Genomic DNA, 22,899 nt, shown 5'->3' with positions numbered 1-22,899 from the left:
TAGACCCTACCTTGTAAATGACACATTGGCAGATTTTTTTTTGTTTATTTATTTATTTTGAGAGAGAGCGAGAGAGCACGCATGAGTGAAGGAGGGGCAGAGAGGGAGAGAGAATCCCAAGCAGGCTCCACACTGTCAGCACAGAGCCCGACGCGGGGCCTGGACCCATGACCATGAGACCGTGACCTGAACCTAAACCAAGAGTCAGACACTTAGTTGACGGAGCCCCCCAGGCGCCCCTACACTCACAGAATTTTTAAAGGGAAAAACCCAGCCTTAGTGTTTTTCACCCTTGTAAAAGGAGACAAGGATCTGAAAAATACAAAATATAAATTATATAAAATATAAATGTGTATGGAATTGCACATGGGTTTGAGATTTATCTTTCTAACTGTGCCTGTCCCGTGCTGGCACTTAGCTCTTTCTGTGACCTTGGAGCGTGTGTCCCCCCAGAGCAGGGGGAGCGTGCGGGGGCCTGGTCTGGCCTCAGCTGGAGGTGAAGAAACCACTGCCGTGTGGGCATTTCCTCCGCTGAAGACCGTTAGGGACCTCCGTGCTTAGCAGTGGGGACACTGACTGTACCGTTCAATGCTTTCAGGGCCCGTCCTCAGGAGCCGGGTCCCAGGAGGCCAGGATCCCAATCAGCCTAGTGCTCAGACTAAGGTGAGTCAGCAGCTCCTGTCTGTTTTCTGAATACTCTGTATACGCTTTTTTCTCTTTGAAAGTGACTCTTCTAGCAGTTTGTGCCTGAGAGTAACTAGGTAAGACTGTGCGCCCTGCACAGTGTGTGCTGCAGGGAACATAGCAGCTCCTGCGACTGACGTGCACATTGTCTTCACTGTTTCTCACTAATGGTGACAAATTTGTGCATTAAAAAAAATTTTTTTAGTGTTTGTTTATTTCTGAGAGAGAGGGAGACAGAGTGCGAGTGAGGGAGGGGCAGAGAGAGAGGGAGACACAGAATCCAAAGCAGCTCCAGGCTCTGAGCTGTCAGCACAGAGCCCGATGTGGGGCTTGAACTCATGGACCACGACATCGTGACCTGAGCCGAAGTCGGACGCTCAACCAACGGAGCCCCCCAGGGGCCCCATCTTCTGCTCATTTTTTAATTGGATCATTTGGGGGTTTTGGTGTTAAGTTGTAGAAGTTCTTTATATAATTTTAGATACTAACCCTTCCGTCCTGTATCACTTTAATTATACCTTCCTGTGCTCTTCTGGTTTCCTCTTCATTTTATATGATCATCTTAGTAGGAATACGGATGGGAGTACACGTATCAGAATCTCCTCAAAAGCGTGAGGGCTTTTTTGTTTTGTTTACTTTGTGCTTGGGGTTTCCCCACATTTATTTCTTTCCAGTATAATTAAGGTACACGGCTGTCTTGGTTTCAGATGTGCATCAGTGACTCAGCACTTGCATACATTGCTCAGTGCCCCTCACAGTAGGCGTGCCCTCAAACGCCTTTCCCTGTTAGCAGGAGGTTTTGCTATTGCTCAGGGGAGAACCTATGTTAAGAGGCTTGTAGGCCTGTGAGATGGTCACCCTGAGTTGCTGGGTCTGAGCCCCACAGTGTGAGCACAGGACAAGGATAGAAAGAAGTCTTATTGAAGCACAGCTTCCCTCACATATGTCGGCAGCATGTGTAAGCATAAATTCAGAAATTTCTCTTACATGTTCTGTTTTCTTTCATAGGAATTCAAAAAAAGAACTAAATGATATTCGATTCGAGTTTACTCCTGGGAGAGGTGAGGCATCAAAAACATAGAAAACAAAATAACTTCGAATTTTGTTATTTAATGAAATGTATTATGAAGCTTTTGTTCTTCAGATATATTTTGGTTTTTTTTTATAGTTTAGTTTTGAGACGAGACAGAGCATGAGTGGGGGAGGGGCAGAGAGAGAGGGAGGGGCAGAATCTGAAACAGTCTCCAGGTGCTGAGCTGTCAGCACAGAACCTGACGCGGGGCTCGAACCCACGAACCGTGCGATCTGACCTGAGCCGAAGTCGGACGCTTAACCAACTGAGCCACCCAGACGCCCCAGATATATTTTGCTTTTAAAAGATGATGAAAATGTTCTTGGTTTAAAGGCTTTGGGCAGCATATGAATAAAATTAAAATACAACTTATTTGCTACTAACCTCATTTTTAAAATCTAGTGTAATACAAACAGTAATGAATGTAGCTCTAATTTACAGCGTACTGTAGGCCAGGCATTGTGCTAAACGTTTTCTCTCATTAAATTCTCAGAATAGCCCCCTAGGGAAAGATTATCGTCCCCGTTGCATAGATGAAGTTAGAGAGCGGGGAGGTAACTTGCTGCCCTTCACACAGCTGGGACGAGGCTCAGCTGGAGTCCGGGTGCGGATTTCTTGCTCTCGTCACTGAACATGGTTGTCCTTCTCCGTGACAGTAAGGAAGAAACCAGGCTTCCAGGCTCGTCTCTCCCCAGGCTGAGGCTGAGCCCTGGCACGCGTCGTTTCTGTTCATGAACTTCTCCCTGGGATGAGGCGTGTTCCTTTCTTGCTTTTGTCACTCGGGGTTCCGATTTGGGACGTGGCCTGAGGCTGGCACGTGTGCCCTGTGTGCCATGCTTGTTCTTCCTGCCGTCTGGGTATCGTCAGCAACTAAGAATGAAAGAGAACAGATAGAGACGGGCAGACGTGTATCTGTTTCACTGTTTAAAACCAGAAAGAGTCACATTCTAAGGAACTAATTCAACTCACTGGCAATCACTGGGATCTACTCCTGAAGCCAAGACTACGCTGTATATTAACTAACTTGAGACTTAAAAAAAAAAACAAAAGCCACTGGTCGTCAGCACAGATGTGTGCCCACCCCTCCCACTCCGCCGAGGTCCTCCCGGGCCTCTGAGGGGCTGGCGTTCAGCAGCACTGATCGCACTGGGCGGTGAGAGGTGAGATCAGTTAGGGATGCTCTGTGCTTGTCTTTTCATTTCTGCTACACCCGTTGATCAGATCGTACCACCTGAAATAGCTAGATATGAAGGAGAGCCCACCAGAATAAAAAGAAAATGACTTTAGCCAAAACCTTGGGGTGTGGTCTTCAAAGAGAAGAGATTACAATTTGCTCTTTCAAGATGTACTTGAAAATAAAGCATTTTTTTGTATTAGCTCTGGAGGGGCTGTACACCCACGGTCACCTCTCGGAGCTGATGGGGCTCGGTGCCTCACACCAGGCGTTTCCCCTGCAGCACCACCGTCGGGGGCTCTTTGACCAGAACGTGGAGCCTTCTCACTTACTCGTGCTTTAGAAAGTTATCTGTACATTGGGCTCATGCGGCCACCTGGTTGCTGTAGATTCTGCCCTCTAGCTAGACCTGTGAGAACCTCCCGCTTGAGGTGGGTCCACTGGTAGGAGAGGCCTTTGCGTGGAGAGAAGAGCCCACCCTCCTTGGTTCGGGGACTCAGCGGCCAGCCGGGGCCTGGCAGTGCCACAGGGAGGGGTCACCGTCTTCTCTGTCCTTGCAGATACAGCGGAGGGCGTCTCGCAGGAGCTCATTTCTGCCGGCCTGGTGGATGGAAGGGATCTGGTCATAGGTAAGTGCTTGCTGCTCCGCCTGGGCCCCTGTGTCTCCGTCTGTGTGTCTAAGACCCAAAAAACCAGGTTCGACTCACTGAGCGGGCCTCATGGGTCTTGGAATGGTCGTGGCGTTGCTGAAACAACCGGTACTGGGGACAGTTCCTCACAGAGAAAAAAATGTCGTTTCTGAGGGTGTGACTTCCAGTGGTAGGGAGTGAGAGCGCACTTAGGTTTCTGGGAGACGGGAGCAGAATTGATGACGTAAGTCACAAGTGAAAGTAAGCTTAGCCATATCTAGTCTCTTTTGGAGGGGGAAACTCTGCCCTTCCAGAGCTAGGAGGTAAGCAAAAGGCAGTCGAGGTTTATTCCTAGAATAAGCAGGAAGTGGGAAAAGGCACAGTCAGGCCACGTGTACATGTTATTGAAGGGAAACACCATTGTCTAGGGCCAATCAGCATGTTTTTCTGTAAAGGACCAGATGGTAAATAGTTTGGGTTTGTGGCCCACGCCCTGTCCCTGTTCGTCCCCTCTACACCGGCCCCAGCCCACGGCGGACTAGACACAGGCTGCAGGCCGGGGCCGGCCAGCTCCCGGTCCGGGGCTTTCTGGCCCAGCAGGCAGTTCCCACCTCTTCCACCTGTGTGTTTTGTCCAGTTAATACAGCATCTTCAACAAAGTCAACTTGACCATGATTCAAGATGTATGTGTGCTACGTAGAGTTAAGTTTCACAGATAACTTTTGTTTGGGGAGTGATTTATCTTTCTGCTTCCATCTCGGTTGAACATAGAAGATTCTGAGCTACCATCTAAAGTGTTTAAAATATGGTGGGAAGTGGATTTACTTAGCTCCTCATGACTTTCTGTTTGTGTGATTACAGTGGCAGCGAATTTGCAGAAAATTGTGGAAGAGCCTCAGTCAAATCGATCTGTCACTTTCAAACTGGTATTCATCCCTCCCTTTTTAGTAAACTCCGTTACCCCGCAGCCTCTGCAGAGCCGCTTTCCATGCTCCCTGAGTGATGAGAATATTAGGTCTGATGGATTGTATTCATTTAGCCTTCCTGAGGCCCTTGGCCCACGTCTCCCTTTTTTTTTTTTTAAATGTTCGTTTAGTTTTTGACAGAGCGAGAGCTCAGGCGGGGCGGGGCAGAGAGAGAAGGAGAGCAAGATCCCGAGCAAGCTCTGGGCTGTCAGCGCAGAGCCCGATGTGGGGCTCAAACTCATGACACATGAACTGAAACCAATAGTTGGATGCCTAACCTGCTGCGCCACCGGGTGCCCCCGATGTCTCCTTCGAGTGGCCCCCCTTCTTTTCTCCCTCCCAGGAAGCCTCCTACCCCAGGCCCTCGGCTCCTGTCCAGAGAGTATTAGGTAGTCTGACTCTAGCTTTATACCCAGCCTCCACCTTTTCCGGAAAACACCCTTGATCTGCCTCCTGTCTGTGTCCCGGGGACCCGGCCCCACTGGCTTCCTTCCCGCAGTCCTTACAGCAGCTTTCGTTGCTACCTGCGGTTTTGTTTACGAGTAGCCACAGCTTCCTATTTTGTTTGCTTCTCAGGCATCTGGTGTCGAAGGCTCGGATATTCCTGATGACGGTAAACTAATAGGATTTGCCCAGCTCAGCATCAGCTAGAGCACAGCCCCGGAGGCGGCGGCCCGCGGAGATGCCACACACGCGCCTCTGTTGCTTCTGTTGGCCTCGACCCACTGCTGCCAAAGAGCCCAGCGACAGACCTCCCGGCTCGGGCCTGCCGAGCTCTCTCTTTACGTTCTGCCCGCCGTCACTCCCCTTCGCCCCGCAGCCAGCGGCCAGCATCCCTGTAAAGAGCTCCGTTCGTCAGCTTCCGCACGGGCCCCATCTCCCTGCACCCGCGAAGGGGCCCGCGTGCCTCGGGGCGCAGGGGGGCTGTCAGCTCACCTTGCCTTACTCCAGTGGTGGCGCCGGGTGGAGAGCGGCGCTCTGTGTGGGCGCCCCCCTCCGCCTGCCCCCCCCACGCCCCCGCGCCCGGCGTGGGCCTCGGGGTCAGCTCCTCACCAGCGAGGCAGAACCCCCGCGTGGCTGGTAGCTGGAGCCCAGAGTGTTTAGTGTAGTGATTCTTTGTTTTGTTTTGTTTTGAAGCTGATGTGAATTCTAGCAACCTTTGTTAGGAAAAAGCACAGCCTCGGAGGAGGCGGCCTAAACTGTGTTCTTGTTTTGTTCCTGTTTCTGAGCGTTTTGCTGGAGCTGCTCTCAGGCACCCTCTTCGTCACTCCCTGCAGGAAGGGTTGCTAGCCTTAACTGCAGCCGGGGCAAAACCTCTGTAGTCGGACTTCAAGCCATCAGATCCTTCAGAGTGGAAGTTTGGACCTACTTCAGCGAAAACAGCAAGGAATGGCCTATAAAAGTGAATTTTCCCAGCAGTGGTTTAGAGCAGGAAAAATCCTAACTCGTACCATCGTGGAAGTATTTTTTTTCGAAGCTTACGAAATTCAGTTGAAGAAAAACTGCTTGCTCCTCAGTCGTCCCACGAAAATCTGCCCGGCCTCCAGGCCACGAGGAAATGAAAGGCGGAGCTTCCTACAGCAATAAAGGCGCCTCCCCAGGCCAGCGAGGCCTGCCTTCCGCCCCCTCCCGCACTGGCCCTCCCGGGGGGGTCCGCACCTCTGCGCGCTGACCCCGACCGAGGACGGAAAGCGAAACCACATGTGCCGTGACTTTTAGGATTTATGAGTAGACAGTGTTCATTTGATTTTCTATAAAAGTGATATAAATTATTCTTTAGGTTTCAGAAAGAGCACTCATAATGCAATAGTGAGTAATCGGTGGGCCAGTTTTCTCTCCTACTACTCACAGCCAGCCTCTGTCTAACCACAAGTAGCCCTCTCCGTTCTTGTACCAGAAGGGGACACTCCATCTGGCCTTAAGTGACACACAAAGATGGGCTGTGGCCCCGTGGAAGAGGGGAGAGTCGCCTCTTAGAGAATCAGCCCGGCCCCTCCAGCGCTGGTGGTCTCTGAATAACAGGATTGCTCCACCTGGTTTTCTCTTGGCGCCTCTGGAAACTTCCCCCAGGCCTGAGTCGTCACAGCTTTGGTTTCTGATTCTGAGCTCGTAGTTCCGGTCGTGGGTTTTCTCCTCTGCCCTGGGTGCAGAGACTACGGGGAAGGGGTGGGTGCTGGGGGAGGAGGGGCGGGTCTGGGTGGCGGCTGGGGGAGAGTAGACACACCGAGTCCGGGGCCCCAGCGGCACCGACAGAGCGTGCTGAGCCTAGACAGGGAGAACACCGATCCGCTTGCTGGAAAAATATTTAGCTTTTCTGTTTTTTGTTTTGTTTTGTTTTGTTTTTTTGAGAGGGATGGGAAGAGCTTGGGCCGGGAGGTGGGACAAAGGTGACAGCATCCTCGGGCACACGACTAGTGGCTTACCTTAGAGTCCGTGCTTTGGTCTCAAGCAAGCCATCACCATCCACTTACTGATACGTGCAGGGGGCGGCAGCATCACTCTATTCTAGCATTCTCTCTGGAGATGGTCTGGAGCCGGGGCGGGGGCTTAGCAGCGCCTCCCCGTCCCCCCCCCCCCCCCCCCCCCCCCCCCCCCCCCCCCCCCCCCCCGCCATTCCGCTTCTCCAGCCAGCCATCACCGAGGAGGGACAGTGGGACAGGCACTTCCGTGGAAGCGGGCTGGGGCTTTCTCTCTCTTTTCCGTTCTCCGTTTGCCCTGCTGGGAATTAGGAGCCAGACACCAAGCCTCAGGATGCTGCACTCTTCCGCACGACGGACGGCGGACCCCCTTCGCTGACGAAATACGTGAGCAGAAACTTCCAGGTGGGACAGCATGTGACACCGAGTGACCTTGCTCCTTTCCAGGAGTGATGGGTTGGGGTGCACCTCTGTCTCTGGGTCCTCAGGACCCCCTGGGGGTAGGAATTGATTCAGCACAAGGTGACGTGCCAATGCTATTTGTGAGATGTTTGGTCTTACTCCAAATGACTAATGGATTTGTTTAGGTTTTTTGCTTAAGTTTTGAACCAAATCCTAGAGCCAGCTGATACTATTTAATAATCTGAGGATAGAATAATGGCGTATCAATAAACAGAGGTTCCTCCTCATGACGTATGCTAGATTATGGAAGATGTAAAATATTTGACCTTCCCCCTCCCTTTTTTTGACTTTGTATTTTGCTGCATGTTTCCTTCATTTTTAATCAATAAAGAATAAATTGTCTGTGGTGGTGTAAAGATTCTTTAAAAAAATTTTTTTTAATGTGTATTTATTTTTGAGAGAGAGACAGAGCACGAACAGGGGAGGGGCAGAGGGAGAGGGAGAGGGAGAGGGAGACACGGAATCCGAAACAGGCTCCAGACTGAGCTGTCAGCACAGAGCTCAACGCGGGGCTCGAACTCACGGACCGCAAGATCATGACCTGAGCTGAAGTTGGGTGCTTAATTGACTGAGCCACCCAGGCGCCCCGAAGATTCTTTATGTTAATGGTTATGGGGGGGGAGCAGTGAGGAGTGGGTCAGGGAGTCACGACATAATTTTTCACGTGAATGGAGAAGAAGCAAAGTGTACATAAACTAAAAACTGTGTGAATTGATCTACAAGTTCTGTAGAACAGCTTAAAACCGTTATACAGATGGGGAAACTAAAATCCCAAAAGGGAGGGAGAAGATCTGGCCAGGAGGATTTCGTATGGTGGGGTATGGAATTCCTTCTATTTGTCCTTTTTGTTTGCTTCTGCTCATGCTTTTGGGTGGGGAGGGGGGGGAGGGATGCACGATCCGAGCTCTTGGGAGTCTCCTTGGAAAATTCAGAGCGGGGCTGAACTTGTCCCTGTTTGGCTTTGATGGGGAAACATTGGGGTCACACGTGAGAGCGTATGCTCCACTAGTCCACCACCATGCGGATAAGTAATCTCTAGTTGAATTTGCTTTCAAGATCAGCAGGTCGTAAAAGTGGACTCTGACTACGGTGGGGACAGAGGGGTGGTAATTACCCAGAAGTGACCCAGGTTGCGGGGGAGGTGGCAGGGCGAGTGTGTTTTCTAGCAAGATCAGATGTCGAAAGGCCTGATTCCTTCGCTCTTTCTCTTTATGGGAACAGGTTTCATGCAGCAGTTCATGGATTTCTCCTTTGGGTCAGCTTGTCTACGCCTTGTGTTTTGTTTGCCTCTTTTTTTTTTTTATAGACTTCATTTTTTAAGAGCAGTTTTAGTTTCACAGCAAAACTGAACAGAAAGTACACAGAGTTCCCGTGTACCCTTTGACCCCACCACACACAGCTTCCCCCCACTGCCTGCACTGTCAGTGCCTGACCCACAGCAGTACGCTTGCTACAGACGTTGACACGTCGTCACCCACAGACGGTAGCGGCGTTTGGTTCACTCTTGGCTGTCGTACGTTCTGTAGACCTAGAGAAAGACGTAGTGACACGTACCCATCGTTACGTAGAACGGCTGCACTCCAGGGACACCCCCCCCCGTCCTCTCCCTGCCCTCCAGTCCCAGCAACCCCTCATCTTCCCAGGGTCCATAGCTCTGCCTTTTCCAGAGTCTCTCGTAGTTAGAGTCCCACAGCGTGTACCTTTCCAGAGCGGCCTCTAGTGCTTAGTAATGGGCGGTCACTGTGTGTGGGGGGCTGGATAGCTCTTTTCTTCTTACTGCTGAATAATACTACTTGGACATACCACAGTTTATTATGGGTCTTCTTGAGTTCTGACAATTAGGAATAATTGTGCTGGGAACATCTGTATGGAGGTTTTATGTGGATATGTTTTTAATTCCTTTCGGGAAACACCAAGGAGCCCAGCTGTGGCCTGTGTGGTCAAAGTATGGTTTTGTAGGAAACTACCAGCTGGCTTTCAAAGTCAATGTACCAGTTTGCATTCCCACCAGTGCTGAGAGTTTCCGTTGCTTTAGGACCTTGCCACCATTTGGTGGTGTCAGCGTACAAGTTGAAGGTTCGTGGCGAGCCTGCATTGAGCGTGCCTCCCAGTACCATTTTTTCCAGCAGGATTTGCTCACTTTGTGTCTGTGTCAATAAAGTATTTTTTAATTAAGGTATGTACCTCATTGGGGTGTTTGGGTGGCTCAGGTGGCTAAGCGTTGGGCTCTTGATTCTGGCTTATAGTTTGTGAGATTGAGCCCCGTGTCCGGCTCTGTGCTGACAGCACGGAGCCTGCTTAGAATTCTCTCTTTTCCCCTGCGCCATTCTCAATATAAATAAGCTTAAAAGGTATGTACAGTGTTATTTTAGACCTAATGCTGCCACACCCTCAATAGACTACCACAGAGTGTAACATAACGTATATGCAGTGGGAAGTGAAAAGGTCATCTCACTGGCCTTATTGCAGTGTTTGCCTTATTGTACTGATCTTGAACCCAACCAGCTTCGTCTCCAACATATGCCTATGTGTCTTTTTTTTGTCTTTTGAGAAAGAGAGAGAGAGTGCAAGCAGGGGAAGGGCACAGAGAGAGAGAGTCTCAAGCAGGCCCCACGCTCAGCAGAGACTGTGAGATCTAAGCCTGAGCTGAAATCAAGAGTCAGATGCTTCACCTATTGAGCCCCCCAGGCTTCCCTGTGCCTGTGTCTTTGCAAATATTTTCTCCAATCTGTGTTTCGTTTTTCTTATTCTTCCTTTTTTCTTTTCTTTTTCATTTAAATTCAGGTTAGTTAACATATAGTGTAGTATGTTTCGGGAGTAGAATTTAGTGATTCTTCACTTGCACATAAGACCCAGCACTCATCCCAGCAAGTGCCCCCCTTAATGCCCCTCCCCCACTTACCCCGTCCTGTGTACCTCCCCTCCAGCCGCCCTTAGTTCTCTGTATTTAAGAGTCTCTTATGGTTTGCCTCCTGCTCTGTTTTAACTTATTTTCCTTTTCCTTCCATTCCCCTATGTTCGTGTGTTTTGTTTCTTAACATGTTTGAGTGAAATCATAGGATATTTGTGTTTCTCTGACTGACTTATTTCACTTGGCTTAATACCCTAGTTTTATCTGCGTTGTTGCTTTTTTTTCCCTTTATATTTATATATTTACTTTTTGTCTTATTCTTTTAACAGTGTCTTTTGCAGAGCAGGAGATTTTAATTCTAATGTAGTCCATCTTATCTATTCTGTCTTTCATGGATCATATCTTTGGTGCTATATCTTTAAAAAAATCATGACCATACCCACGGTCATCTAGATATTTGCTTATGTTATCTTCTAAAAGTTGTATACTTTTGAATTTTACATTGAAGTCTGTGATCCATTTTGAGTTAATTTTCTGAAGAGTGTAAAGTCTGTATCCAGAGTTGTTTTTTGCCTGTGAGTGTCCAATTTTTCCAGCACCATTTGTCGGAGAGGCTGTTTTTCTTCCTTGCCTTCACCCTTTGCTCAAAGATCAGTTGCTGGGGCACCTGAGCGAGTCAGTCACTTGAGGGTCTGACACTCCGTATCTAACAGTGCGGGGGGCCGATTGGGATCCTCTCTCTCCCTCTCTTTCCGACCCTCCCTTGGTCACACTCACTCAGTCTCTCTCTCAAAATAAATTAACATTAAAAAAATTTTTTTAAAGATCTATGTTCTGTTCCATTAATGTATTTGTCTATTCTTTTACCAAAACTGTGCTCTCTTGATTAATATAGCTTTAGAGTAAGTCTTGAAGTCAGTTACTGTCAGTTCTTTGACTTTGTTCTTCCCCTTCAGTATTATGTTGGCTATTCTTGGTCTTTTGCTTCTCCGTATAAACTCTAAAATCGGTTTCTCAATTTTCACAAAAAGTTACTGGGATGTTGATTGTAATTGTTTTGAATCAATAGATCAAGTTGAAAAGAACTGACATTTTAACTATCCATACCATAGACTATCTCTCCATTCATTTAGTTCTATATTGATTTTCGTCATCAGAATTTTCTAGTTTTCCTCATTTAGATCTTTTATATATTTGTTAGGTTCATACATAACTAATTCATTTTTGGGTGCTAATGTGTATGGGTATGTTGTATTTTTAATTTCAAAGTCCGTCTCTTTATTGTTGGTATATAGGAAAGTGACTAGCTTTTGTATCTTAAGTTTATATCCTTCAACCTTAGTATAAATACTTAGTTCCAGGAGTATTTTTGTCAATTCTTTTGGGCTTTCTATTAGATACTAGTTGTCTGGTAGATAATCATGTCATCTGCAAACAAAGACTGTTTTCTTTCTTCCCAATCTATATACGTTCATTTCCGTTTTTGTTTGCATTAGCTAGGGTCTATAGTATGATGTTGAAACGCAATGGTGAGAGGATATCCTGGCCTTCGTTCTGATTTTAGTGGAAAAGCTTCTGTTTTCTCATTATTAAGTATGATGTTGGCTATAAGATTTTTGTAGATGTTCTTTTACATCTTTTTATACATTGTTTGATTTGAGTTACTAGTATTTTGTTGAAAATTTTTACATCTTTGGGGCGCCTGGGTGGCTTAGTCGGTTGAGCGTCCGACTTTCGCTTAGGTCATGATCTCGCGGTTCGTGGGTTCGAGCCCTGCGTCGGCTCCATGCTGACTGCCAGCTCAGAGCCTGGAGCCTGTTTCAGTCTGTGACTCCCTCTCTCTCTGACCCTCCCCTGCTCACGCTGTCTCTCTCTCTCTCTCTCTCTCCTAGAAATAAATAAAATTTAAAAAAAAATTTTTTTACATCTTTGCTCATAAGAAATCTTGCTCTCCCGTTTCATTACAATATCTTTGGTTTTGGTATTAGAATAATGGCTGGCTCATAGAATGAGTTAGGAAATATTCCCTTAGCTTCTATCTTCTGGAAGAGATTGTAGAGAATTGGTATAATTTCTTAAATGTTTGGTAGAATTCATCAGTGAACTCATTTGGGCCTGGTGAATTCTATGTTGGAAGGTTATTAGTTATTGATTCAGTTTCTTTAGTTGATACAAACCTATTCAGATAATGTATTCTTAGAAGTTTTGGCTTGTGTCCTTCAAGGAAGTGGTTCATTTCATCAAGGTTATCAAATCCATAGGCATAGAGTTATTTATAGTATTCCTTTATTATCCTTTAATGTGCATTGGATCTGTAATGATGCCTCTTTAGTTTCTGATGTTAGTAATTTTTGTCTTCTCTCTTTTTTTCTTAGTTAGCCTGACTAGAGGCTTATCAATTTTATTGAGCTTTTCAAAGAATCAGCTTTTGGTTTTACTGATTTTTGCTCTTATTTTCCTTTATTTTACCAATTTCTCTAATTTTTTTAATGTTCATTCTGAGAGAGTGAGTGGGGAAGGGGCAGAGAGGGACACAGAGAATGTGAAACAGGTTCCACATTGTCAGCACAAAGCCCGAGGCAGGGCTTGAACCCACAAACCATGAGATCATGAGCCGAAGTTAGATGCTTAACCCACTCAGCCACCTAGGCACCCTAATTCCTCTCATTTTTACTTTTCTTCTGCTTTCTTTGGATTTAATTTGCTCTTTTTTTTTCTACTTTCCTAAAGCTTAGAATTACTGATTTTGGATCCTTCTCCTTTTCAGTGCTATTAATTTCACTTTTAAGGGGCACCTGGTTGGCTCAGTCGGTTAAGCATCTGACTTTGGCTTAGGTCGTTATCTCATGGTTCATGAGTTCGAGCCCCCCATCAGGCTCTGTGCTGTCACATGCAGCCTGCTTCAGGCCCTCCACCTCTCTCTCCTTTGCCCCTCCCCCACTTGCTTGAACATGCACCCTTTCTCTCAAACATAAAAAAAATTCACTCTAAACATTGCATTTCTGGCATTCCATTGATTTTAATAGGTTGTATTTTCATTTCATTCAAAATATTTTAAAATTTGTCTTGAGATTACTTTTTGGACTCATGTTGTTTAAAAGTATGTTGTTTACTCTCTAAGTATTTTTGAGATTTTTTTAGCTGTCTTTATCTTACCGATTTCTAAAGAACCCCATGTTTGACAATGTTGACTCCTCCTCTTCCTTCTTTCTTGTCTCCTCCCCCTTTCCGCTGTCTCCTCCCTCCTTCTTCCTCTTCCTCCTCCATCCCCCTCTTTCCCCTCCTTCCTCTTATTCTTCCTCCTCCTCTTCCTCTTCTTCCTTTTTCTTCTTCGTATTACGGCCCAGAATGTGGTCTGTCTCGGTAAATGTTCTGTGTGAGCTTGAGAAGAATGTGTGTTCTCTTGTTGTTGGATGAAGTTAGTCTATAAATGTCAATTATATACAGTTGATTCATGGTACTTTCAACAATGTCCTTACTGATCTTCTGCCTGCTGGATCTGTTTTTGGTGTGTGTGTGTTGTTTTTTTAAGTTTTATTTATTTATTTTGCGAGGGGGTAGGAGGAGAGAATCCCAGGCAGGCGCCATGCTGTCGGCGCAGAGCCCCACACAGGGCTTAATCTCATGACCACGAGACCATGGCCTGGGCCGAAACTGACAAGACACTTAACCAGCTGAGCCACCCGGGTCCCCATGGATCTGTCCGTTTCTGACAGAGGGACGTTGAAGTCTCCAACTGTACTAATGGATTAATCTATTTCTCTTTGTTGCCTCATGTATTTTGATCATCTGTTTTTGGTGACTTCACGTTAAGAACTGTCCTCTTAGGGGCGCCTGGGTGGCTTAGTCCGTTAAGCGTCCGACTTTCGCTTAGGTCATGATCTCGCGGTTCGTGGGTTCGAGCCCCGCGTCGGGCTCTGTGCTGACTGCCAGCTCAGAGCCTGGAGCCTGTTTCAGAGTCTGTGACTCTCTCTCTCTCTGACCCTCCCCTGCTCACGCTGTCTCTCTCTCTCTCCTAGAAATAAATAAAACATTAAAAAAAAAAAAAAGAACTGTCCTCTTGGACTCAAATAAATAAAATCAGAAATGAAGGAGATGAACCACCACAAAAACACAAAGGATTAGAAGAGAATGTTCTAAAAACATACATGCCAACAAATTAGACAAACTAAAAGAAATAGATAAATTCCTAGAAACATAAAACCTTCCAAAGCTGAACCAGGAAGAAATAGAAAACTTGTATAGACTGATGGTTATTTGCCATGAAATTGAATCAGTAAAACTACCAACAAACAAAAGTCCAGGACCAGAGATCTGGTTTCATGGGTGAATTCCACCATACATGTAAGAGTTACTATCTGAAACTATTCCAAAAAGAAGAAGAAGGAAGGCTTCCAAATTCATTCTACGAGGCCAACATTACCCTGATATCAACACCAGGTAACGACACTACAAACAATGAAAACAACCAGCCAGTATCTCTGGTGAACAGAGATCCAAAAATCCTCAACAAAATGTTAGCAAATGGAATCCAACAATACATTAAAAAAAATTATTCACCAGGATCAAGTGGGATTTATTCCAGGGATGCAAGCATGGTTCAGTATTTGCAAATCAATCAATGTGATATATCAGATTAACAAGGGAAAGAATAAAAACTATATGACCATCTCAGACATAGGAAAAGCATCTGATAAACAACAGCATTCATTCATGATAAAATCTCTCAACACGGTAGGTTTAGAGGAAACAGTGCAACATACTTAAGGCCATATATGAAAAAGCCTACAGTTAATATCATTCTCAGTGGTGAAATACTGAGCTTTTCCTCTGAGATCAGGAATAAGAAAAGGATGTCCACTGTTAGCACTTTTATTCAGCACACCACTGGAAGCCCCAGCTCTAGCAGTCAGACATGAAAAAGAAATAGAAGGCATCTAAATTGGTAAATAAGTAAAACCGTCACTGTGTGCAGTTGACATGATACTATAAATCAAAGACCCTGAAGATTCCACCAAAAAACTATTTGAACTGACAAATGAACTTAGTAAAGTCACAGGATACAAAATTAATATACAGAAACCTGTTGTACTTCTATACACTAATAATGAAGTAGCAGAAAAAGCAATTAAAACAATCCCATTTACAATTAGACCCAAAATAATAAAATACCTAGAAATAAATTTAAGGAGATGAAAGACTTATAACCTGAAAACTATAAAACACTGATGAAAGAAACTGAGGAAGACACAAACAAATGGAAAGATATCCCATGCCCATGGATTGGAAGAGACAATATTGTTAAAATGTCCATAACACTCAAAACAGTCTGCAGATTTAATGTAATCCCTATCAAAACACCAACAGTTTTCACATAACTAGAAAAAATAATCCTAAAACTTGTGTGGAATCACAAAAGACCCCCAAATAGCCAAAGCACATAGCCAGATCTTGAAAAAGAAGAACAAAGCTGGAAGTATTACAATTCCAGATTTCAAGATGTACTACAAAGCTGTACTAATCAAAACAGTGTAATTCTGGCAGAAAAACACTTAGATCAATGGAATAGAATAGAGAAGCCCAGATGTAAACTCACACTATACAATCAATCAGTCTGACAAAGGAGACAGGAATATACAATGGGGAAAAGACAGTCTCTTTGACGTGGTGCTGGGAGAACTGGCCAACTACATGCAGAAGAATGAAACCAGACCACTGCTTACACCACACAGAAAAGTGAACTCCAAATGGCTTAGAGACCTAAATGTGAGACCTGAAATCATGAAACTTCTAGAAGAAAACATAAGCAGTAATTTGACATCAGCCATGCAAACATTTTTCTAGATCTTTTTCCTCAAGCAAGGAAAACAAAAGCAAGATTAAACTATTGGAACTATAATAAAAAGCTTTTCTAGGGGCGGCATGGTGGCTCAGTTGGTTAAGCGTCTGGCTCTTGGCTTCAGCTCAGGTCAGGATCTCACAGTTTGTGGGTTCGAGCCCCGCATCAGGCTGTGTGCTGACAGCATGGAGCCTGCTTGGGATTCTCTCTCTCTCTCTTCTCTCCCTACCCCTCCCCTGCTTGCTCGCTCTCTCTCTTGCAAAATAAATAAACTTACCAAAAAGAAAAAGCTTTTCTACAGTGAGGGAAACCATAAAGCAAAACAAAAAGACAACCTACTGAATGGGAGAAGATATTTTCAAGTGATGTATTTGATGAGGGATTAATACCCAAAATAAATAAAGAACATATACAACTCAACACTGAAAAAACAATCTTATTTAAAAATGGGCAGAAGACCTGAATAGACACTTTTCCAAAGAAGACCTACAGATGGCCAACAGACACTTGAAAAGATGCTCAACATCACTCATCATGGGTGATCATGAGCTATCACTTTACCTCTGTCAGAATGGCTAAAGTCAAAGTGACAAGAAATAATAAGTGTTGAACAGGATGTAGAGAAGAAGGAACCCTAATGCACTGTCTCTGGGCATGAAAATTGATGAAGCCACTGTGGAAAACAATACAAGGGTAGAATTACCATATGACACAATAACTCTACTAACTGGGTATTTATCCAAATAAAATGAAAAGATTAATTTGAAAAGATACATGCACCCCTATGTTTACTGCAGCATTATTTCTAGCCAATGTGTGGAAGCAACCCAAATGTCCACATAGATGAAAGGATAAAGAAGATGTGATATATATATATATATATATACACACACACACACATACACATATATACACACAATGGACTGTTACCCAGCCATAAAAAAACATGCAGTCTTGCCATTTGCAGCAACATGGACGGGCCCATAGGGTATAATGCTGAGTGAAATAAGCCAGAGAAAGACCAATACCATATGATTTTACTCATACGTGAAATTTAAGACACAAAACAAATGAACAAAGAAAAAAACCCAAAAAACCCCACTCTTAACTACAGAGAAAAAACTGGTGGCTGCCAGAGGTGAGGCAGATGGAGAAAAAAGGAGTGAAATATGTGAAGGGGATTAAGAGTACATTCACCTCGATGAGCACTGACTAACGTATAGAGTTGTTGAATCACCGTATTGTTGTACACCTGAAACTAATATAACACTGTATGTGAATTATGCTTCAGTTCTTAAATTGTCCCGTTGGAATATTTATCATTAGGTAATGCTTTCCTTGCTCTGAAATCTGCTTTCTGAAATTCATAGTTACCTGACTTCTCGGGGGGATTAATACTAGCATGATGTATCTTTTTCCATTCACTTTTCTTTTTTTTTTTTTTTTTTAGAGCGCACTCGCAGCAGGGAAGGGGCAGAGGGAAAGGGATAGAGCAAATCTTAAGCAGCCTCCATGCCCAGCACAGAGCCCAGTGCAGCTCTGTCTCAGGATCAGGAGATCGTGACCTGAGCCAAAACCAAGAGTGGGACGCTTAACTACCTGAGCCACCCAGGAGCGCAACCATTCATTTACTTTTAATCTATATGTGTCTTTGTATTTAAAGTAGTTTTCTTGTAGATAACATATAGTTGGGTCTTGTTTTTTGTTACACTCTGACAATCTCTGTCTTTTACTTGATGTATTTAGACCATTATTAAGATTTAAATTGTTCTTTAATTATAGTTAGACACTTAACCCCCAACACTTCAAATACTTCATTCCACCCTCTTCTTGATTGCATGGTTTCTGAGAAATCAATGTAATTCTTTTTTTTTTATTTCTTTTTTTATTTCTAGGAGAGAGAGAGAGACAGCGTGAGCAGGGGAGGGTCAGAGAGAGAGGGAGACACAGACTCCGAAACAGGCTCCAGGCTCTGAGCTGGCAGTCAGCACAGAGACTGACGCGGGGCTCGAACCCACGAACCGCGAGATCATGACCTAAGCGAAAGTCGGACGCCCAACCAACTAAGCCACCCAGGCGCCCCAGAAATCAATGTAATTCTTGTATTTGCTCCTATAAAGGTAAGGTGGGATTTTCCTCCCTCCCTTCTTCTTTCAAGATTTTTTCTTTATCTTTGATTTTCTGCTGTTTGAATATGAAACACCTACGTGTCATTTTGGCATTTATCCTGCTTGGTGTTCTCTGGCCTTTCTGGATCTGTAGTTTGGTGTCTGACACTAATTTGGGAAAGTTCTGTCATTATTGTTTTAAATATTTATTTTCTTTCTTCTCCCTGCTGGTGTTCCCAGTAAGCCCGTGTTACACCCTTTGTGCTTATTCCACAATTCCTGGGCACCGGTCCCCACCTCCCCATCTTTCTTCTCTTTTGTTTTTGAGTTTTGGAAATGCCTGTTGACATATTCTCAAGCTTAAAGATTCTTTCATCAGCTTTGTTCAGTCTACTACTGAGCCCATTGGAGGAATTCTTCATTTCTATTGCACAGTTTTTGATTGCTCATATTTTTCTTTGATAGAATTTTCGTTTCTCTCCTTACTGTACCCATCGGCTATTGCATGTTATCTACTTTTTCATTAGAATCCTTAACATGTTTATGTTTATATATTTTCAAAAATTTCCAGTCTCTTCATTCCAATATCCCTGCCTTATCTGAGTATGGTTCTGATGCCAGCTAGCTCGCTCTCCTCAAACTGTTTTTGCCTTTTAGTATGGTGCATATATATTATATATATTATTATATTCTATATTATAATATATAAATTTAAAGCCAAAGATGATGTACTTGGTAAAGAAAATTCCAGTACAGAGGCATTTCGTGACGTGGTGATAAACTGTGGAGAAAGGAGAAGCATCCTATAGTCCTGTGATTAGGTCTCAGCGTTTAATGAGCCTGTGCCTGAGCTGTGAGCTACACAGTGCTCCCCATTCTCCCCTGCTCCCTTAAGTGGGACAGGTTGTCTAGAGGTGGCTGGAATCGGGTGTTTCCCCTCCACTAGGTGGAAGGCTAGTGGCACTGGAATTGTGTAATCCCTGGATTAGTTAGGGTCTGAGAAGAACCCAACACTTTAGAGCTTGGTACAGCAGTGTCTCCTGAGGACGGGCCCTTGTTAAAAAGCACAGAATATGTTCTCACATTTCAAAATGGTTGTTCTTCCTCTCCTGGGGGACTTTCCTAGGAACCTGGTGGAACCTGGTGGAGCCCCTGGTGGTAACCCAAAGGCGTGGGGAGTCTTCCCTTTGGGAGTTTTAACTCTCAGACTCGTCCACAGTGAGCCACCAGCAATGTGTCCATTACAGCTCAGGTTTCCCTTGTCTGACCCTGGTTCCTATAGAAGTCTCTGTGAATTTCTCTGCCAGTAAGTTATAAATCTCTGTGCTTACCTGTCTCCCCAATTTTAGGGACGGCATTCTGCCCTGTGACCTTACTGCCCTGGCGAACCTCAGAAGAGCTGTTGGTTTTACAGTTTGTTCGGCTGTTTACTGGTTTAGAACAGGAGCAGACACTGGAAGTCCCACCCCCAGCTTTTATTTAAGAGCATCACTCTCAAATTCGGGAGAGATCTGAGATACCATCTAGTGCGCTCCTATAGGGAATTTTTGAGGACCACCTCCCATTCCCACCCATCTCCCTGCCTTCAAGAAACTTACCACACTGTATGCCATGGACAGATGATTGCCAGTGATTGTCCTGAATACGTCCTGTAAGGAGAGTGTTCATTCTATTTAAAGTGCTCTGGTGGCTTGAACACAGACTCTTGTTACGCCCTCTTTGGTCTTAGGTGTGCACTTGAGTGATGGCAGGTGTAGGGAGAAGAGGAGGAGGAGGGGACAGCCTGGTGGGTTCTCGCCAGAGGGCCAGAGGCGAACCCGGTCCTATCCTGTCGTCTCCCGTAAGGCGGTACGGGTGACCAGACTGCACTGGGAAGTCCAAGGCTAACGATGGATGCTGGTGTTGGGCCCGTGCCCCCACCTCAGTGAGACACGGGCCGGGAGGGTTCGCTGGGGTGCCGGTGGTGCCGGGAGAGCTTCCTCTGAGAAGAGAGCTGGCTGTGGGCCCTGAAGCATCATGGGGAAACTTTGGCTCTCGGATTGGGTTTGAGGGCAGGGCTACAATGAGAAAGAAGTTAACCCGAAACTTGAAATTTGAGGAATATAAACGTAGAGTGGCGTCAGTGGCATCCCGCACCTTAACACCAAGATTGGGGAATCGGTTCCTACTATGGGAGGTCTTGGCTCTATGTCACTCGTCTGTCGGGATCTCCTCAGCACTTCTCTAATTTAGCATCACGCATCAAGAAACACAAGAATCTTTAGAGACCCTCTAGGTCAAGCTTTCAAGAAATTGAGGCCCAGAGGGGCAGTGGGGTGGTAACAAATAACAGGCTCAAAATGGAGTCACTTCTGCTAAGCCCTTTGTCAGTAAACAAAGGTAATACCTAGCTGGAGTTTCAGCCTCTCCGAGGACTGTGACCCTTAACCAGTCAATCTGGAAACGCTTCATCAGCACTAGTGAGGTAATCTGCCTGGTAGACCCCCACTGTCTCCCAAAGAAAGGTGATCTTGTCTGAACCGATCCACTCTTTGCTGGAAATTTCCTTTTTTCTGCCTTCTTCTGCCTGTAAAAGCTTTCTATTTTGCACAGCTCTTCTGAGCTCCTTTCCACAGGCCTTCTTTGGGGATATGCAGGCTTGGTTCTAGACTACTGCAATAAAGTGAATATCACAATACAGTGAGTCAAATGAAATTTTTAGTTTCCCAGTGCACATAAAAGTTATGTTTGGGGCGCCTGAGTGTCCCAATCGGTTGAGTGTCCAACTCTTGATTTCGGCTCAGGTCATGATCCCAGGGTCATGGGATTGAGCCCCACCCCACATCATCAGGCTCCATGCTAAGCATGGGCCTGCTTAAGATTTTCTCTCTCTTCCTCTGCCCCCCAACCCCCACTCATGCACACTCTCTCTCATAAAAAGTTATGTTTACACTACACTGTAGTCTATTAACTGTGCAATAGCACTGTGTCTTTTTTAAAAAGTGCCTACATAACTTTGATTTTAAAATATAGACACAGAGACATGAACAAATGCTGTTGGAAAAACGGTGCTGATAGTTTGCCACAAACCTTCAATTTGTAAAACAACAACAACAAAATGGGCACCTGGTGGCTCAGGCGGGTAAGCGTCCGACTTCAGCTCAGGTCATGATCTCACAGTTCATAGGTCCGAGCTCTGGGTCAGGCTCTGTGCTGACAGCTCAGAGCCTGGAGCTGCTTCACATTCTGTCTCCCTCTCGCTCTGCCCCTTCCTCACTGTCTCTCAAAAATAAATAAACATTTTAAAAAAGCTTTTAATAGAAATAAAAAGAAGCAACTGTGTTTACCTACAAATCCTTACAAGACAGAAAAGCAGCTGTAGAAATAATTCAAGGTTCACTTACCCCTTTTTAACAGTTAACCTCACCCATTCATCCCAAAGGCTTGTAAGTATTGTAAAATTCTGGTCTTCAGGAACACAAGTCCTTGGAGGCATTTATATTCTTTCCATTTTGAGATGTAAGATTTCTACCCTGTCTTCTCCAGGAACTCCTATCCTCTTCTTACTAGGCCATGTTCTTGAAATGCACACTTCACTAAGGTCATTCTTAACAGAAGAAAAAATTTAAACAGGGAAGAGGCTTTCTTAAAATGCAGAGTAAGCCCTTGCTCCACAAGTCCACAGCTTCCAAAAGATTACTTGTCAAGGACAAATGCAAATCTTAAGTGTCTCTTGCACAAATATTAACTTTAAGAACTTTGACAACCTGAGCAGGTAATTTTTTCCAACTCTTCTTTTAAAAGCTGGTGAGTTTTGCATTATTATACGAGTCTTAAGTCCTCCATTTGTGTCTGTCTATATGTTTATGCAGATGTCATTTTCTACCTCTGGATGGTATTGCTATAATTAATTTGTAAAAAAAAAAAAAAAAAAAGCTCTATTTAATTGAATTGAAGAAAACTAAGCACTTATATAAATTAAGGATTTCTAAAATTTGGAACTTAAAAACATAACCCAAATGTTTTTCAGGTTCTGCGGAAGAGGGAGCATAATGCGAGCTGAGGGCCAAGCACAGGCTAGCACAACCCTCCCCTACTAGCCGCCCCCTCCACGTGGGCTGCCTGAGAACAAGGGAAAGGTAAGAAAACAAATGGTTAACTGATAGAGGTCACAGTCAAGCAAGACTTGAGTCCCCATCAGTTTAGAAGTGTTTTATTAAGTTACAAGACAAAGGCTGTCTTATCAGTAGCGTAATCCCCAGAAACTGTAGGCTCTGTTTCCTGGAGCTCCTGATGCCGGCTTCCCCTTCATGGCCATGTGGGAGCAGCGGCAAGAAGGAAATGGCGGGTAAAATTAAGCTTCTTTATAACCTGCAGCCCGGTGACAAATACTTGAGGCAAATGCAGAGCATAACTTTTCCCTGGACGCCCTACTGCCCCGCGGTGATGCCTGACTAGAGGGCAGACCATCTGAGTTTGACAATAGCAAGGCCCCTGGCATCTTACGAGGCCTCCTTAGCATATGAAAGTCCTTCTGGAGGCCTCTTTTCTGCCTTTACCGCCCTCGGCTCCATAGTATAAAACCAGCCACTCTTCACATTCCGCGGGCAGCTCTTCCTGCCCACGGGCCCTGTCCCTGTGCTTTAATAAAATCACCTTCTTGCACCAGCGGGCTTCAGGAATTCTTCCTTGGCCGTTGGCTCCAGACCCCCCACCATC

General features: G+C 45.2%; 1 protein-coding gene across 1 annotated transcript in view; it reads left to right on the top strand.

Annotated features, from left to right (window-relative positions):
* Nucleotides 1-7,745, top strand: part of OXSR1 (oxidative stress responsive kinase 1) — a 98,766-nt gene extending 91,021 nt beyond the window's left edge. Inside the window, exons 14-18 of the mRNA XM_039237205.1 lie at nucleotides 599-663; nucleotides 1,693-1,745; nucleotides 3,491-3,559; nucleotides 4,421-4,485; nucleotides 5,101-7,745. Of these exons, the coding sequence (XP_039093136.1) occupies nucleotides 599-663; nucleotides 1,693-1,745; nucleotides 3,491-3,559; nucleotides 4,421-4,485; nucleotides 5,101-5,175 (327 nt within the window). The 3' untranslated portion in view covers nucleotides 5,176-7,745. The remainder of the gene's footprint in view (nucleotides 1-598; nucleotides 664-1,692; nucleotides 1,746-3,490; nucleotides 3,560-4,420; nucleotides 4,486-5,100) is intronic.
* Nucleotides 7,746-22,899: the final 15,154 nt, after the last annotated feature.

This window comes from Hyaena hyaena, unplaced genomic scaffold (genome assembly GCF_003009895.1).
Source record: "Hyaena hyaena isolate Hyena2069 unplaced genomic scaffold, ASM300989v1 scaffold_121, whole genome shotgun sequence".
NCBI lineage: Eukaryota > Metazoa > Chordata > Mammalia > Carnivora > Hyaenidae > Hyaena > Hyaena hyaena.
Note: the sequence above shows the minus strand (reverse complement) of the source record. Positions and strands in the feature narration are given on the sequence as shown.